Below are 18,753 nucleotides of genomic sequence, written 5' to 3' on the forward strand. Positions count from 1 at the left end.
TTCTCATTGTCCTTCATGTTGAGATTCTCATATTGTTTACATAGAGACTCAAGTTTCACCTTCTTCACTAATGTATCACTGACGTATCATCGTACTAGTGTTTCTCATGTAGCTTTCGTCGTCGTCGAATCAACGATTTTCTCAAACATATCACATCCACACTCTGATGAGTGAAGATCAACGCCTTTTGATCTTTCTTCATCGTTTCTCTTTGCACGTTTCTCTGTGCTTCCATCACATCCACCACAACCAGAACATAACTGTCGTTGACGAGATCAAGAACATCTTGAGCGTTAAACAACACACGCATCTAAATTGACCACCGATTCCAATTCTTTCTATCAAACACTGGAAGTTTTGTATTCAAGTTATCGATTTCGCAGTTCGTCTTCGATTTTATGCACTGAAACTCACACAAATCTCACCAAACACTCGTGTTTCCCAATCCCGCAAAATCAAAAAATACGATTCTGTTATGATTTCGATCGTGGATTCAACGCGAATTCAAGAAACGACACTCGTGTTTTCCTGTGAATCGAACCAGCGCTCTAGATATCAATTGTTGGTGCACAAGATTGAAGATAAAGATGATGAAGATGGAGAGAAGAGAGAGAAAATAGATCTAACTAACTTTTTAGAGAAACTTTGTCTATTGCAATTATAAAATTTTGTTACATGTTTGATTTATATACACAAACAAAAATGTCACGTAGACAAAATGCTAATTTGCACTAGTTAGATTAAACTTATCAAAACTAAACTAGAAATCTAGAAGTTAAAACACACTTTTGGACCAACAATCTCAGAAGTTTCTGCTTCTGAATTAGAACACTGTTTCTGAATATGAATTGCTTTTAACATCAATTTACTAAAAAAATTTCAAAAAAATTATAATTATTTTATTTCATGACTTATCTTTCTTCGAATAACAATATCCACTAAATGGTAATAAGATTGGTTGGCTTTCAAAATGCAAATACAAACATCAATCAAATGCATTACAAGACAAATTGGCATTGTCCTCAAATCACATTCACAAATATTCTTGACTAAGATAACGTTTATGCAACATTCACCTTTAATTGTGGCTTAAGATTTAAGAACATCATTCAGATTGGTAGTGAGAGAATAGAGATAAGGAAGCAGTGTCAATTACAAACACATAGCTGCTATTAACTCACATTTCGCTTTCTTTATCCTTTTCATATACATGCTTTCTTCAAATTCATTTTCATTACCTTTTAGTCCAAATGTAACACAAACATTTCAAAGTTCATTCTCATTTCAAAGACTCTTACGTATAACTCAGGGCGAAGAGGAGCAAAGAGAGTGATGGCTGGGGCATTCAAAAAGTGCATGTTGCTGTGTTGTACCAGCAAAATTGTCTCGGTATGTTATTTATTCATTTTTTATTATTTAGATTATTTATAACTATAGAACGTGTTTCCTTAATATAACTTTATATTAGTTTAATTAGGGATTACAATAAACATTTAATATAGGGATATAATACTCATTTACTTGTTCTATTGAATAAAAAAGCAAATATCTGTGTTTGTGTTTGTCTATATATGATACCCGAGTGTTCAACGATTTTAGAATACTATTGAGTGAGTATTTATATGTTCTTCGTCTTAATATTAATTGAAAAAGTTAATTAAATTTAAAATCTGTCTAAAACGAATTTAAGTATCTTTGCTTCAACCTCTTTCTAATAACGTATATAATGAAAAGTGGTATAAAAATAAAGAGGTTTGAGTCAAACTTTGTATATAATTAAATATTTAAAGTGAATAGGAATCAATTTGCAAAAGTTGAAAAATATATAAATATTCAAAATTAAAAAGAAGTATAATTGAGTTGGAATTTTTTAATATATATATATATATATATATATATATATATATATATATATATATATATATATATATATATATATATATATATATATATATATATATATATATATATATATATTTATATATATAACAATGAGAGATTAGGCTAGGATCCTATTGAGGAAGAAAATCTAGAAAAACACAACTTTAGCCTATTTTTAAAATACTCTTATCTAATTTCAAAAAGATAACAAGTTAAAATAAGTGAAGAAAGTAGATGTACAATTTATATTAATAAAAAATTTATTTAATAAAAATAACATCATATTCTTAAAAAGAAAATACATGTCCAAAATACGATTAAATCATTTAATTTTAAAATGTAAAGGAATCATGTTAAATAAGAGAAATTAAAATTATTTACAAAAGTTAGAGAGCCTGATAATCCAAAATCATTATCAATTAAGTCAGCGATATTTAAAATTATATTTAAGAGTATGAAATAAATTGAAAATTGAAATTTTTAAAATAAATTTAAAATTGCTTAGATTTAATTTTGATGAAATGCTTAGTAAAACCTTTTTTTTTTTAAATCCTTTCAAACATATCATTCAAATAATAAATTTTATATTAAAAAATTGGAGTTAGTTATTATACTATATTACCTTAAACTATTTATTAATAAAAACATTCTAGATGAAACCAGAGAGCTCTAGTAGTCTAGTTAATTGCATTGACTATAAAAAAAAGTAGTCTCATTACAACATTATGCATGGCTCACACCTAAGAGAGAGGAGAAAAATAATCTTTTTATCATTATTTTATAATGGACAAACATTATCTTTATAAAAAACAACCATTGACAAATGTAATAAAACAAAGAAACATTATCTTTACGTCTTAGAAAAACATTGGATATTATTAAAATAGAAATAGACAATTGATTTATCATAATTAATTTGATGCAATTCTTTAAGTTGTAAGTTGATAATGAAATTGTTCATACAGCACATGTGTTATATTTGCTCACCAAATTAGTACCTAATTGGTTTTACACATTTAAAAAAAAATTCAAATTCAAAGTGCAGAGGTCAAAAAGGCACATGCATTGCCATTATAGGTATACATTGTTCTATCGCTTTCTTTGTGTTCCTATCTCTTCCACTTGTTAATCTCAATAAGTCAACTTTTTTAATAAACTGTTTTGTTAGTGCTCTAATCATCTATTTATTAAAATAAAATTTTCCCACCTTCTTCCCATTAACTAGGCAATAATGTATAGTATATTCTCCATTCTATTTTTTTTATGTAGTTCTATGATTTTTGTCTGATATCTTAAAAATTATTGAAGTTAGGCAAGTCTAATTTTTTTGTCAAATAATTTACTGTTAAAATTCACCATTTTAATATAAAAAATTGGGATGTAATTCATTATTTAGTGGTTAAAATTCCTCTCATTTTATATAAGTATATATTCAAATATTAATGATTTAAAACTAATATATCTTTTTTATTGAATAACCAAAATATATTTGACCTCAGTCTCATAATTGATCATTTTATACCAGCTATTTGTCCATTTTCCATCATGCAGTTTGTGTTTGCAATTTTGGACCACCATGAATTTTATTTGGGTGACTATGTTCACACTATACCACTAAGTCCCACCGCCCTAACCCGCCCCCACCCTAAAGGTTCCAACTTTTTTCTTCTAATTAGTATTTTTTTAGTGGTAAAATTTAGGGGTGATAAAATAAATGGATTGAAGCAATATAGACTGAACTTAGGGATGGTTCAAAATAATTAATCGATTGATAATTCATGAAAGCCTCCTTAAAAATACCAAATTTAATCTATCCATTATAGTGTGTTTGGATGAAAAAATTAAAAAGACTTAGAAATTTAAAATTATAAGCAATTCAAATGATTCAATTGAAAATTATTTATTTTTAATTTTTTTGGTTGAACGGAGTAATGAAATGATATATTGTTAAATTTATAGGATCATTTTTATAAATTTTATAAATTTTGGGCCAAGTTTTAAATATGAAATTAGGGAAAATTTGCAACTATTGATAATTTGAAGGGACGAGTTTGTAAAATTGAAAATTTATTAGAGATTTATTTGCAATTTTATGAAAATTTTAGGGATAAATTTTAAATTTTCATAAAATATGAGGACCATCTTACAAAATTTTAATAAATAATAATAGACAATTTAGCATTCGCATTATATGAAGTGAATGAGTAATTTCAAATTCTTTATTTTTTGGGGTTGTTTGAAATTCCTTAATTTTAACTTGAATCAAATATTTTATAAATTTGTCTCATTTTAACAATTCTTCATATTTTTTATCCAAACAATAGATTTTGATCAAATCATTTTAAATTCCCTCAAAAAATTACTTTTCCTCATTAAAATGTTTCATCCAAACACACTCTTAAGGATAAAATCCATCAAATCCATCCATTAACATCTTTTTGGTGGATGGATTTTTTTTAGAATCAAATATGATTAACTCAAAAAGACAATAAGAATAAGACGATCACTAGGATCCAACCTACAAGAAAGACAAAAAGCACAGAGCCCAATTACATCATCATATTAACTATATGACCTTTAAGCTTATCACTACACCATCCCATATAAACAATAACTTCTATAATTTTTTTATTTATGTTGGTAATATTTACATTCCTATTAAATTTTTTATCATTTATGTATTGCCATATCCCATAAACGATTTCAGCAATAGCCAGCTTCATCATAGCAACTTTCCACCCTTTATCTTTGGTGCTTCGAATTATCCACGGGAGCTCCTCATTCTACTCTCTAGACTTATGCACTATCTCCATCCATTTGAGAATTTCTCCCCAAATGCTATTCAACTCTTTACAGGCAAAGAAGAGATCGTTTATAGACTCCTCCTCCTGCAAACAAAAACAAGAAATGTTATCTTCCAGCATACCAAATCTGCACATTCTATCTTTTGTAGCAAGCTTTCCACGGCAGACTAGACAAAGAGTCAATAGAGCTCTGAGCCTTGCTCTATTAAACATGAACCGACTTTTCCAATAACTCTAGTGTTGCCATCAATTACTTCAGTATACATTTCTTTCATACTAAACTTTGGCTTTTGAAGAATTTTGCCCTAAATCTGTTGAACAAAACCAATATTCTCTCTCTCTCTCTGCTTCATGACACTTTTAATGATCCAAGAGCTATTATTGTTGATATCAGCCTCCATCACATTGCATACCTTAATGTAGTATGTGCGAATCCCTTTCACCTACAAGTTGTCAGATTTCCTAGATATATTCCACAACAACTTCATAGCAGTAATCTGATTCCAGACATCCAATGCTATGATATTAAGCCCACACCGTCTCTTTGAACTGCACACCTTCTTCCAAGCTACAATACTTTTCTTGCTAATCTCATGTCCGCCAGTCCAAATGAAGGACCTATAAATAACATCTATTTTCTTAACAACTAACTTTATTGGACGTACATTCATATGTAACCAGAGGTGATCCAATAGCACTCCCAAATTTGTTCATACTTTTCGCTTCCCAGAGGTGAAGAGAAAGTTAGGGAAGTTTAACCCAAATAGGAAGTGTTCTCAGCAAATCCTTTTTTAGGTTAAAATCAAGTATCAATTCCCTCAGCAACATCATCATGCCCCTAATGGTGTACGATCTGTTAATCATTATAACATCCTTTTATGTGTGCGATTTGAATCTGAGAAGAAAGTACTCTTCATCATTATAGAACATATCAGGAAACGTAATAAAATTCTAAGTCTTCATCATGTGGTTTTTCACTGTTTTCATACTCAACGCATACCTTAAGACATACATGATCAATGCAGTTTCCCAGAATCGAACTTCAGACATAATATCTTCATCATCGATTTCAATCTCAACTTCAGCATTCACCACCTTGGGTGCCATATATTCAATAGCTATGTCATTCTTCGGATTTCTGTTTTCGCTGAGAACATTCACCTAGAGTTTGCACACCTTCATTCCCTCCTATGTTTCTTCAGCTAGGGTTTCCAATATTTCGATTACTTCTTTATTTTCTACTTCATTGTTGTTTCCACTTTCTACAAAATCTTCACTGTCTGGACTCGAATATTTTCTACCTTTATTTTTCGAAGTAGCTCGACGGACCGGTGACGGAGGCACCATGGTTTTACGGACGAAGTTTAATATTACTTTTCGAACTAAGGAGTCTAACTCTGACTAATTGAATCTCTGTTGAAGAATATAAAATTACTTTAATCTATTTATAATTATTTATAATTTTTTAAAATGTTATATTTATGAATATTAATAAATTATTTATATTAAAATATAAATATAAATAAATAGTGTCAATAAGATTGAAACTAATATGAGTCGTTTATACTCTTTTAGTTTAACTATTATTTATTAATTAACTATTAAATATTAATTCAACTACTTCACCCTTTTATCCATAAAATATTTATAATTAATCAATTATTTTATATTGAAATAGTGATTAATTATTTTATTTTTTAAATAGTGATCAATTATTAGTCCTCCTATAGGAGTAAATTTTATGATAATACGTTTTAGGGTGATGAAATTATTCTTCACAGAAGTATTGAGTTTTACGTCCAGATTCAAATTCAATAGAGAACAAGTTATTCTTATTGTCATTTTTTGCGGAGCAAATAATATGAAAGCCATAAAAATTATTAATAAATATATTTATGAATAAGAACAAATCTTCGAAATTATGCTTTTATTCTTTTTCAATTACTTATTTTTTTTAAAGACAAAATGTTCAATTACTGATCCGATTGTTTTTCTATTTAAAAGTGTTTGGAGTATAATTTGGATCCATTTTAAAGTCAAATATCATCTAATCCAAAGATTAATTTATTTGCAGTTGAGTTTGATTTTTGAGAATTGATTAAAAAAATCAAATTCAATCTAATAGTTTGATTTGGATCAATTTTTAAATATCTAAACTACAAATTGTATTTTTTACTAATATTTTAAAAGAAATGAAATAATATTAAAATTTTTGATATTCTAGAATTTCATTAAATATAATCTTTTATCCAATCTTTTAATGTTATGTCATTATTTTAAATTATTATTATTATTTTAAAAAAAAAATACTCCATCTTAAATAAAATAAAAATAAAAATATATTATTTTTCCTTATATTTCATTCTAGAACAATTAAGAGATTAATTGTTATGCACTATAAGTTTAAAAAAATTTACACTATCAATGCATCACAATCATTCATTTGTATTATTTTTTAAATGTCTAAAATAAAAGGAAAACATTTTAAATATATCAGTGGTTGTGATTAACTGATAGTGTATATTAACTAATTTTTTTTAAAAAAAATCCATCTTAAATTAAATAAAAATAAAAATAAAAATATATTAGTTTTTCTTATATTTCATTCTAAAACGTTGATTTATTTTATCTATAAGATATTATTGTACAAATCAAAAACATAAATATATATATATATATATATATATATATATATATATATATATATATATATATATATATATATATATATATATATATATATATATATATATATATATATATATATATATATATATATATATATATATATATATATATATATATATATATATATATATATATATATATATATTTCAATTTAATATTATTATATATTTTTTTTAATATATCAGTATTCGATCCACTAAACGATAAATAGCAATTGTGGGAGATAAGTTGAATATCAACTAACAATTGATTTAATATTATTATGTTTTAAATATATTTGAGTCAAGACAAAACATTGAATACTAGTTTATTGGTCTTAACAACAAAAAATAATTAGTATATTACAAACCGTGTTAAGTGGCACACCATGCGCAAGTTTTGTGGTTTCTCTTCCTAGCTACCGCGTCAAAAATTTCCTCCCTATTCTCTTACAAATCTCACCAGTATCACACAGGAAACACACCAACAACAACAGCAACAAGGTTTGTCTATTGTCTAGATGCGATTCTTGTCTAATTCCTCCACCAGATACAGATCATGCTATATCAAGTTTAATATCACCTACAATTCACGTCACAAATACATAAATTCATATATTTTATTAATCAATCTTGATCCATCACATGAATTTGGAGAATGATCCGAAATTATTGCTTCCTTGTTTTCGTGTTGATTTTTTAACTGAATCCGTTTTGTTTCGTTTGTGTTTTTGGAACAAAATCAGAAGGAAGACATGGCTGCAGAGTCGTACGACGAAACCATCGCATCGCTGACCAAGCTTCTCGAGTAAGAAAAAAAAAATCACAATCTCTCTCTCTCTCTGAATGGTGGTTCATTTCGGTTATTGTTACTGTCATGCGGGCCCCACACGCACCGCATCGTACGCCTTGTTTTCCGTGCAATGTAACGGTTTCCGTTTCATTTTTTAATTTTCAGGGAGAAAGCTGAGCTAAGTAGCATCGCGGCCATTAAGATCAGGGAGCTCACGGCGGAGTTAAAGGCCACCGCTGAGAAACCGTTTAACCCGAATGAGAGGATCCGATCCGGCTTCGTCCAATTCAAAACAGAAAAATTCGAGTACGTTTTTTACGATCATTTTTTCATAGTTAGGAAGATTCTTGTTGAGAACGTAACTATTCGAATTGGATAAAATTCCTTGAAATATACTTTCGTGTAGAAAAGATGGATCGAAAAAGAACAAAAAAAATTGATAGAGAAAGTGAAAGACAACTACCCTATTTTGTCTCGTAATCTCAAAATAGAGTGTCATTCTTGCGTGGTTAAGCTAATTGATAATGAATAAATTAAGTAATTAATAAAATAATTTACCACCTTAAATTTTAAGTATTTCACATTAATAAAATTCTTTTTGTAAATGATAAGGGAAAGTACATTTTACTGAAATATTGGTGGGTGTTGTACGTCTTCATTTCAGGAAAAATCCTGATCTGTACGGTGAACTTGCCAAAGGCCAGAGCCCAAAGGTTAGTTTTTTTTTTTATTTTATAATTATTATTAATATTAAAATATAGTATACATTTCACACCAACTATGTGTTTTATTGTTGTTATTTTTCTTGCTTCTTATCTGATTAAAAGTAATTATATTATATAGGTTTCATAATCATTGCAATTTAAATTATTTGATTTATAATACTAATTATAGTATAGGAAAAAAAAAAGCATTGACTTAAAGTTAAAATCAGCATCATTATAGTATAAAGTTTTTTTTAAATGGATATTAGTAGTACTATTGTATGACTAATGATTAAATTGCACATGCAGTTTATGGTGTTTGCTTGCTCAGATTCAAGAGTTTGCCCTTCCCATATTTTGGATTTCCAACCAGGTGAAGCCTTTGTGGTCAGAAACATCGCCAACATGGTTCCACCATACGACAAGGTTCACTTCTGTTACTACCTTTATACTCAATGATTTCGGATGCATTGTTTTAATTTTAAAAGTATTCAAATTTAAAAAATATATATTATATATTAATTAAAAATAAATGTAGTTATAATTATTTTAATTTTTTGTCATTCTTACTTTTTTTTATGTATTAAATTTTTATTTATTTTTTGTATTTATTAAATTTTTATTATAAAATTTTCTTTATGACTATTAATGTTAATAAAAAAAAGTATACTACCTTTGATTTTTCTAAAATAACAACAAAATGTTTACTTTTTCTCTTTTTGAATTGGTGATTTGATGTTTGAATTGAGACAGGAAAGTCTGACTGGCCTTTCTGTTTTTGCAGAGCAAGTATTCGGGAGCAGGGGCGGCCATTGAATATGCTGTACTACATTTAAAGGTACTACTATTTTGTTGTTACTCATACCTCTCTTTCTTCACTTCATATATATTATTATAAAAATACCTTTATTGTTATTTTTATACTTTATTATAATGCGATATTATATACTACTGTACTAATATGGTTGGTCACGTTTCAACGGTAGAAAGTTCGGTAGTGGAAGCCATTTCACATTATTTTTTGGGTCCACACGCTTCTCAATTTGCATATATCTTTATATAAAGTTCAAATATAATTTTTTTTTCTACGTACTTGTATCATTTAAAAAAAAATGTTAGTATTGATGAAAAAAATGTCTTTTTCTAGTATTTTACTTTTTTGTATTTGAATTCTAAACGATATGCATTACAGGTGGAGAATATTGTAGTAATTGGACACAGCTGCTGTGGAGGTATAAAGGGTCTCATGTCTATCCCAGATGATGGGACCACCGCAAGGCAAGTTTTGGTTAATTATTGTATTGTTTGGAATATCTTTATAATAAAAAGCATAAAGTATTTTTACGAGTACTAGAATTAGAATTTAATTAATTAAAAATATTATGATAGCTTTTCATAACTTCCAAGTATATTGTTGATTCACAGATCAACTTTTCATCACATAGTTGAAATGTTAAGTATACTACTTATCAATCACATGTCAGCATAATAATAATTAATCTTCGTTAATAAGCAATAAACAAAATGATCTATCTCCATTGGTTAATCAAAAGCAGCAACTTTTTGAAAATAGTAGTAATTCTTTGGGAATATACCAAGTACATATACTACATATTGGAACCTTTTTTGGCCAGAATATCAATAACCAATAGTTGATTATCATATATGGAAAAAAAAAACAAGTGTGTAATTCAATTTATTTAATTAATTCACGTGAAAGTATCATATGATTCTCTTATCAAGGATTTTTAAATGTAATCCTTAAAGTCCTCACTCACTAACTAGACATTGGATCTATACATACTTGCATGTATAATATTCTTACATAAACTTTGGTAACATAAGAAAAATGACTCACAAAAATCATGTGAAAAATAAATAAATAAATAATTTCCTTCTTCCATCATTTTACAGTGAATTCATAGAAAATTGGGTCCAAATCTGTAATCCAGCAAAGTCCAAGGTTAAAACAGAAACAAGCAGCTTAAGCTTCTCAGAGCAGTGTACAAACTGTGAAAAGGTAAACAGATTAACTTATTTATTTTACTATGACTTAATAATGAATTAAATTAAGTAGATTGTTTAAAATTGTAATGTAATATTTTGCTTTCTAAATAAAATGCAGGAAGCTGTGAATGTATCAATTGGGAACTTATTGACTTATCCATTTGTGAGAGAAGCTGTTGTGAAGAAAGCACTTGCTTTGAAAGGAGCACATTACAATTTTGTGAATGGCACTTTTGAGCTCTGGGATTTGAATTTCAACGTTTTGCCCTCTGTGACCGTTTAAGGTCTCTCCAACAACAAAGTAAAGTTGCAGTATATATCATGAATTAGTCTTTTGGAAGATGTTTTGTGGTTGTAATTGGTAAACCACCGATAAAGAAACGTGCATTCAGCAATAATAATGTTTTATCAACAAACAAAAATAAACCAAGTATTTTTTGTTTTCTATCAACATTTTTTTTTTTTTGGAAATAAACTTTTTTTTGTTTAGGAAAAGTGTGTGGGAATATTAGAGACTTGAATAGAAACTTGATAGAGAGAACTTTATGGAAAGTGTGTGAGAATTATTTATGGAAGAGAGAACTTTGTATTTTTTTGCTTGATATAAAAGTGAATGATGACATCTCTATTTATAGTACTTTAAGGAGAACTCTAGACATAATTCTAGAGAGTTCTCAACTCTAGACATTCAAAGAGTATTCTAAAAAATATTACAATCCTATGAAATATCTAGACACTCCAAATACTACAAAACTTTTCTAGAGACATTATCCAAAACAAACTAAGCCCAAATAACAAAGCCCAAAAATCAAATAATAAGATTAGGCCCAAATCAAGTTTAATATTTCAACACCCCCCTTAAACTTGATTTGTGCCTCCAAGCATATTCCTTAGCTTCATGAAAGTTTTCAATTTGAGTGGCTTGGTGAAAATGTCGGCAGCTTGATCTATAGATATCACATACTTCAATTTCACCTTGTACACCCATCTTATTCCGATTTTTTTATGTCCTCGTGGAAGTGTAGTAAGTTCCCATGTATCATTCTTCGTGATTGATATGATTTCTTCTTCCATGGCGTCTCTCCACTTTACGTTTTCAACTGCTTCTTGAGAGTTTAAAGGCTTGCAATCACCCAAAAGACAAAATAGGTTAATGTCGTTTCTGTTTTCGGTTACCTCATAAAGCTCTTCAATACTCCTGAGTCGTGGTGTCCTCTCACTTGAGCTTGTTTCATCCAACCTTGGTGTCGGTGAGGCCGATGGTATAATATGTTCCTCTATCATTGGTTGTTCCATTTCGTCTTCTTCTTCAAAGTAAGGAAGAAAATCGTACATGTCTTCTTGAACACTCCAGTCCCAACAATCTTCTTCTCCGTACTCCACGTCATGGCTTATGACGATCTTTCCACTATTTCGATTATAGAGCTTGTACCCTTTGGAGCTTGAGTCGTAACCGACGAATACATACTTCTCACTTTTATCATCGAACTTTGTTCTCCTTTCATCTGGAATGTGGGCATATGCAATGCTTCCAAATACATTGAGGTGATGTTAGACTATGGCACGGATCTAGAAGGGGGGGTTGAATAGATCCCAGTTAAAAACTTGAGTCGGCGCTACCAATTTAAAAGAAAAATTGGTTTTAAAATTGTTTTAGGTGCGGAAGCGACCGAGGAAAATTTAGTCTAAAAACGAACCGTTATTGGAAAACCGGATATGCGTTAAGCTAATGGATAAGAGATAAAATGAGATACAATTCACTACACTAGTTGCACAATCAATGATAGAGTTCACTTACTAGCAAGCCTAGTTCCAATGAACCAAAATACCAAATTTAGAACTCAGTGCAAACTTAAGGCAACTTTGGCTTAGGCAATTTTACAAACACTTGGTGTGCATAAACACTCCAAGTGATATTTGAGTTGAGTAAGTAAGTCAATTTATCCTAGTACAATATGTTATTGTACTTAGTATTCCAACAGCTGTTTTAATCACTTACTCAACTTATATCAAAGTTTGGTGAAAATTGCTTAAGCTAAAATCGCTTAAATTTTAAGCTGAAAAACAGATTATGCAGAAAGTTAAAGGAGATAGAGATTTGATGAGGCAGTTCCCCCGCCGTCCTCGCTTCGGGGTACGTCTGCCTTGAGATGATTTAATTAAATATCACCTGTGAACTTTAACCGTTTATACAAGGATTGCAAAGCAAGTAAACACAGAATTTTCAATGTGTTGAATGATGTTTCCTATCCTTGCTCCTTGATTCAAGATGAATCAAGACCTTCGATCGTTGTTGCTAGACCTCCGATTCCAGCCCCTTTGTTGAAGAATCTTCCGTTCTTCAAACCCTCGGCCCGGCTGATCTCAAACACAACGAGTCGAACCCGAATCCTTCACTTCAATGCCACCGAATCCGCTACTAGACTGACGAAGACTTCCTCTTCTCAATCACCTTCGCTCGGCTGAATATTGATGAAGCGATTCGTCCAAAAACCCCCAAACGCAAACTTGTATTGGAGGATAAAACCCTAATGGTTTTATTCAAGAAAGAACCTGCCAAGACTTCAACTCGAACCCGATTCTTCAATCGCAACTTCGAACCTTATCACCTTCAAGTTATCACGAATCACATCAAAAGTTATTGTGTGCAGTTGATGTATTGTGGACTGTTGAAGATGAAGATGATGAATCTTTGACAACTTTTTCACTCTTTCTTGTTTCCTTGAACACTTGAACTCAAAATAGCAAATGTTAGTTAATAGAAGTGTTTTGACTTCTATATATATAGTAACAGACAAAATCAAACAAACATAACAGTATTTCAAAAATTTGAAATAACTCAGAAAACTGAGATTGCGCGCGAGCGGTCGACCATAGGTCGGCGTGTGCTGACCCGTGGGGCATGCGTCGACCCTATGCGTCGACTCAAACGTTTCATGCGCTGACCCGTGGATAACATCATTTTGCCATGCGCCAACGTGTGGTCGACTCAAGGGGTTTATGCGCCGACCCGTGAGCTATGCGCTGACCCTATGCGTCGACGCATGCAGCTTTGCGCTGACTCCCTTCAGTTTAGGCAGAGCTTTGCGCTGACCCGTGAGCTTTGAGCTGACCCCTATGGTCGACTCAAAGCATTCAATTCTGCAAAGAAACTGTGATTAGTGATTCTTTATGTATTTAGTCATGATCACACTTTGTCTACATGTTTTTAATGATTATGGTAGATTTAGAATAACGTGGAAAAGGATATTGTGGGTAATGTGTTGCATTTGTTCGTAGATGTGCATGATGGTCTTTTGTCATCATCGAAACTTGATATCGTATGTTGTATGACACTTTGTCTTTACATACTCCCCCTTTTTGATGATGACAACCTGTATAAATCGACGTGACGAACATCATGCAGTATTGACACATTTTGCACACTCCCCCTTTCTTTTGTAATCTAAGGCCATTTGCAGAAAGCGAAAGCGACTGTTAGTTGTGTGCATTTTGTCACCATGTGTTAGTTGTGTGCATTTTGTCACCATGTCAGCATTTTTCTCCCCCTTTGACAACATCAAAAAGAGAGAGACAGAGTGAGTATTCAAGATTGCAACGAAAAGATCACAGGCAGTAGTATAGATACCAACGAAATAATATCACACTTATATCATTTCTTAACAATAGTCATTAATTAAGAAGGAGAAAATACATAAGGAAGTTGTGGTGCAGAAACAGGCAAAGCAAAAACAAAATACATGCAAAAACAACAAGCAACATGTAATGTGCATATGAATGGCTATTGTCTTAAGTGACGGTGGCCGGGATGGTAGCATACGCCAGGGTTTCTGCTAGGGTCAGCCAGAGTTTCTAGGTAATCACAAACACCTTCCAGATGCCTAAGACTCCCTGTGACCTGCCTATCCAAATCTACATATCGTTCATTTAGGCTTGTGGAGAGGTTTTCGATCCGCTCATTTTGGGTTTGAAGTTGACTGGTAATTTGAGCAAGTCGGTCATCCTGGGATTGCATGAAGGTTTGTTGGGCAAGTTGCATGCTTTGCATCATCTCCAACAGCTCTGAAGAATCAGCAGGATGTGGAGGGGATGGAAGAAATTCTTCCTCAGCATGGTGATACGGTTGGTAAGATTCACGTCGAGTTGTCCAACCCGTATGTTGCCATTCACCCCAGCCACCCCATCGTGGAACAGCTTCTTCATGTGTATCCGGCTGCTGTACCCAAGCAGAACCGGAGTAGTCGTATGTGCCAATGGGTGAAGGACTGTCGTCTCCACCATTGTGAGCATTATCGTGCCTTGCTTCTTCTTCTTCATCTTCTTCTTCTTCTTCATTTTCCACTTCATCATCCTGTTCTTCGCTTTCATCACTGTCAGCCCTTGGAGGAACGTATCCTCTTCTAACAAACTTATATTTCTTCCGCTCCTTGCACCATATATATCCCATCATAGACATGGTTTTTGTGCTAAATTCTTTGTCAGGTGTGATTGATGTTAACGGGAAAGACGGATGACTAACATTGGCTGTTGTAAGGACTTCTTGGATGAAGGATCCGTAGGCGAGAGCAGTTCCTCGTCCGGAATCCCGAAGATTATACATTCTGCTAGCAATGTAGTATGGCCAGTTGATTTTTATCTTATTTTTCAGGATGTAAATCAAATGAACCTCGGACTGTTCGACTCTGGAGAGACCGCCTTTCTTGGGTCGCAGGATGCGTGAGACAATCCATTGGAGAATCCTTTCCCCGGCACTCAGTTTGCCCGCAGTGACGGTTCGTGGGAACAAGTCACTCTGCACAAAATCATCAGAATATGGCCGTTCCAACATGTCATTTAATGCACTCTTAAACTCATAGCCATCTATGTGGTGAGAATCAGTCACCTCAGGCAGGGGATTTCCAGCATCATCCACAGACAATTCAAAATATTTGTTCCAGAAATTTGATTTAACTGATACCTTTGTAGAGCCAACTTTGGAGGAAAGCTTGTGTCCGCGAAAGTTCTCATGAAGACCGGAGTAGAAGACTCGGACAAGGTCTTCACTGTATTGAGTGTTGCACTCCAAGAAGTTGATGAGACCTTGATGCTGCAGCAGAGACAGGACTTCCGGTAAGTGCATGCGTTCAGCTTCAAGTCTGTAGAACGCATGTTGTTGCACAACTCCTCGTTTACCGATGTCTTTGTTGAACATTTCGACACGAGCAGGTGGAACGAGTGATACAGCAGATACGGGAAGAGATGCACCGGATGATTCTTGGGGTCTTTTGCCGGAGGGTCTGCGTGATGAGGAAGCCATTTGAGTGGGTTTGAGATTGAGTGTTTGGATACAGAGAGAAGGTTTAAGGAGGGTTTTGAGAGTGATTTCTCTAGAGAGGGGTTTTTCCCAATTTATAGTGGAAAGGTTAGGGTTTTGGGAAGATGGAAGATCAAAGACCAATAGCCACTAGGTAGATGCAAGTTACAAAGTAGTGGGTAGTTTGAAAGGTGATGGAATGTAATTGCACATTTAATGATGTGAATGCATGAGAGATGATTTAAAATTTTTGCAGAAAAACGAAATCTTTGAGCGATGCGTCGACCATACCCCTGTATGCGTCGACGCATACTGTTTGATTTTTGAGAAAATGCAAAAGTTATTCAATCATGCGTCGACCATAACCCTGCTGCGGTCGACTCATACAGTTTAAAATTTTATTTTTCACTACTCAGCACATGCAATGACCAGTTTGATGTATAATTAACACCACAAACAGCAATACACAACCAAAGAGATATATCAGGCGTATATATATAAACAATAACATTTTGAGATAGAATTATTGCAGTCATGAGATTTTGCAGAGAGAGGAAGAGGAACAATATCACCTTAATGCCGGAGTGACTTAGTGAACAGTAGACATGTGCTTACAACAACATAGATTTGTCAGAAGTATAGTATTAAGGTTTTAAGTGAAATAATGTAAACAGCAGATTATAGTGTCCGTTCCGAAATATCGAGAATGCCAAGTTCTCGGCGAATATGAAAGAAAGGTTCAGTGGCTAGCGGCTTTGTGAAAATGTCCGCTAGTTGATTTTCAGTATTTACGTGTTCAAACACGATATCACCTTTCTCTACATGATCCCAAAGAAAGTGGTGTCGAATTTCGATATGTTTGGTGCGGGAATGTAGCACAGGATTCTTGGTCAGGTTAATAGCACTCGTGTTGTCACAAAAGATGGGAATACGTTCAAGTTTGAGGTTGAAATCCAATAGTTGTTGCTTAATCCATAGGATTTGGGCACAACAACTACCGGCGGCAACGTATTCCGCTTCGGCGGTTGACAAGGCAACAGAAACTTGTTTCTTGCTATGCCAACTAACCAAAGAGTTTGAAAATAGGTGACAAGTGCCACTTGTGCTTTTCCTATCCGATTTGCAACCGGCAAAGTCGGAATCGGAGAAACCTACCAAGGAACAATCATTACCTTTGGAATACCATAAACCATACTTCGAAGTACCGGATAAATATCGAAGTATCCGTTTAACGGCTTTTAAATGGGATTCCTTGGGACATGATTGATATCTTGCACACATGCATACGCTAAACATAATATCGGGACGGGAAGCAGTAAGATAAAGGAGTGAACCAATCATACCTCTATACCGTTTCACATCTACTTCCTTACCGTCTTCATCTTTGTTCAAGTTGGTACACGTAGGCATGGGGGTGTCTATGGCCTTAGCTTTTGCCATGTCAAATCTCTTGATAAGGTCCAAACAATACTTTGTCTGGCTCACGAAAGTTCCTTCTTTGAGCTGTTTGATTTGCAGACCGAGGAAGTATGTGAGCTCCCCCATCATACTCATCTCGAACTCGCCCTGCATAAGGTCAGAAAACTCTCTCACAAGATTCATGTTAGTAGATCCAAAAATGATATCATCTACATAAATTTGCACTAATATCAAGTGCTTTCCTTGACGTTTAATGAAGAGGGTTGTGTCAACCTTTCCTCTTGAGTAACCTTGATCTAGTAGGAACTTGCTTAGTCTCTCATACCAAGCTCTAGGAGCTTGTTTGAGACCATACAAAGCTCTTTTCAGTTTATAAACATGATCAGGATACTCATGGGATTCGAAACCCGGAGGTTGTGCGACATAAACTTCTTCATTTATGTGACCGTTAAGGAAAGCGCTCTTAACATCCATTTGGAATAGCTTAAAATCCTTTGCACAAGCGAAGGCAAGGAGAAGGCGTATAGCCTCGAGTCGGGCAACCGGCGCATAAGTTTCCTCATAGTCGATGCCTTCCTCTTGGTTATACCCTTGCGCGACTAAACGCGCCTTATTACGGGTTATTACCCCGTTTTCGTCCAGCTTGTTCCTAAACACCCATCGGGTGCCGATTACTCGATGATCTCGCGGAGGAGGGACAAGGTCCCAAACCTCATTTCTGGTGAACTGATTAAGTTCCTCCTGCATTGATAAAAACCAGTGTTCATCGAGTAGGGCTTCTTTAGGGTTTTTAGGTTCCATCTGCGAAACGAAAGCGAAGTGATAACAGAAATTACTTAGCTTAGACCGAGTTGTTACACCCTTTGAGATATCTCCGATAATGTTGTCGATTGGATGGTCTTTAGAGGACTTCCAAGCTTGTGGAAGATCATCGTTTGAAGGCGGATGATCTACCATGGTTTCATCATGGAGTACATCTTTGTCCTCCTCAATTTTGACTGTGTCGGGTTGATCAATCCCCGGCTCGCCACCATTGAGTATGTCTTTGGTAGATGTACCTGCACCATGAAAAACACTACCCTTTCCGACGTTTCTCGGATTGGATTCATCAAAAGTAACGTGTACAGACTCTTCTACAGTAAGTAATCGCTTGTTGTATATTCTATATGCTTTGCTAGATTGAGAG

The 18,753-nt window shown here is 33.0% G+C and overlaps 1 protein-coding gene across 2 annotated transcripts; it reads left to right on the forward strand.

Moving 5' to 3' along the window:
* The first annotated feature begins 1,034 nt into the window (after positions 1-1,034).
* LOC127119322 (carbonic anhydrase 2) lies at positions 1,035-11,306 on the forward strand. 2 transcript variants are annotated; one of them, XM_051049533.1, is made up of 9 exons: positions 1,035-1,389; positions 8,098-8,159; positions 8,310-8,450; positions 8,809-8,857; positions 9,158-9,274; positions 9,633-9,686; positions 10,041-10,126; positions 10,763-10,868; positions 10,974-11,306. In XM_051049533.1, exons 1-9 carry the CDS (start codon positions 1,333-1,335, stop codon positions 11,136-11,138), a joined length of 837 nt encoding a protein of 278 aa, XP_050905490.1. In that variant the 5' UTR covers positions 1,035-1,332; the 3' UTR covers positions 11,139-11,306. The 2 variants fall into 2 exon arrangements, with proteins under 2 accessions (XP_050905490.1, XP_050905492.1); XM_051049535.1 differs by lacking the exon at positions 1,035-1,389 and adding an exon at positions 7,679-7,855.
* The last annotated feature ends 7,447 nt before the right edge of the window (positions 11,307-18,753 follow it).

This window comes from Lathyrus oleraceus, chromosome 2 (genome assembly GCF_024323335.1).
Source record: "Lathyrus oleraceus cultivar Zhongwan6 chromosome 2, CAAS_Psat_ZW6_1.0, whole genome shotgun sequence".
Lineage (NCBI taxonomy): Eukaryota > Viridiplantae > Streptophyta > Magnoliopsida > Fabales > Fabaceae > Lathyrus > Lathyrus oleraceus.

Excerpts from the sequence above, each read along its gene's own strand:
- LOC127119322 (XM_051049533.1), top strand. The coding sequence starts at position 1,333 with ATGGCTGGGGCATTCAAAAAGTGCATGTTGCTGTGTTGTACCAGCAAA. Across the intron at positions 8,858-9,157 it reads CCAAAGGCCAGAGCCCAAAG|TTTATGGTGTTTGCTTGCTC; the intron begins GTTAGTTTTTTT and ends TTGCACATGCAG. Across the intron at positions 9,687-10,040 it reads ATGCTGTACTACATTTAAAG|GTGGAGAATATTGTAGTAAT; the intron begins GTACTACTATTT and ends TATGCATTACAG.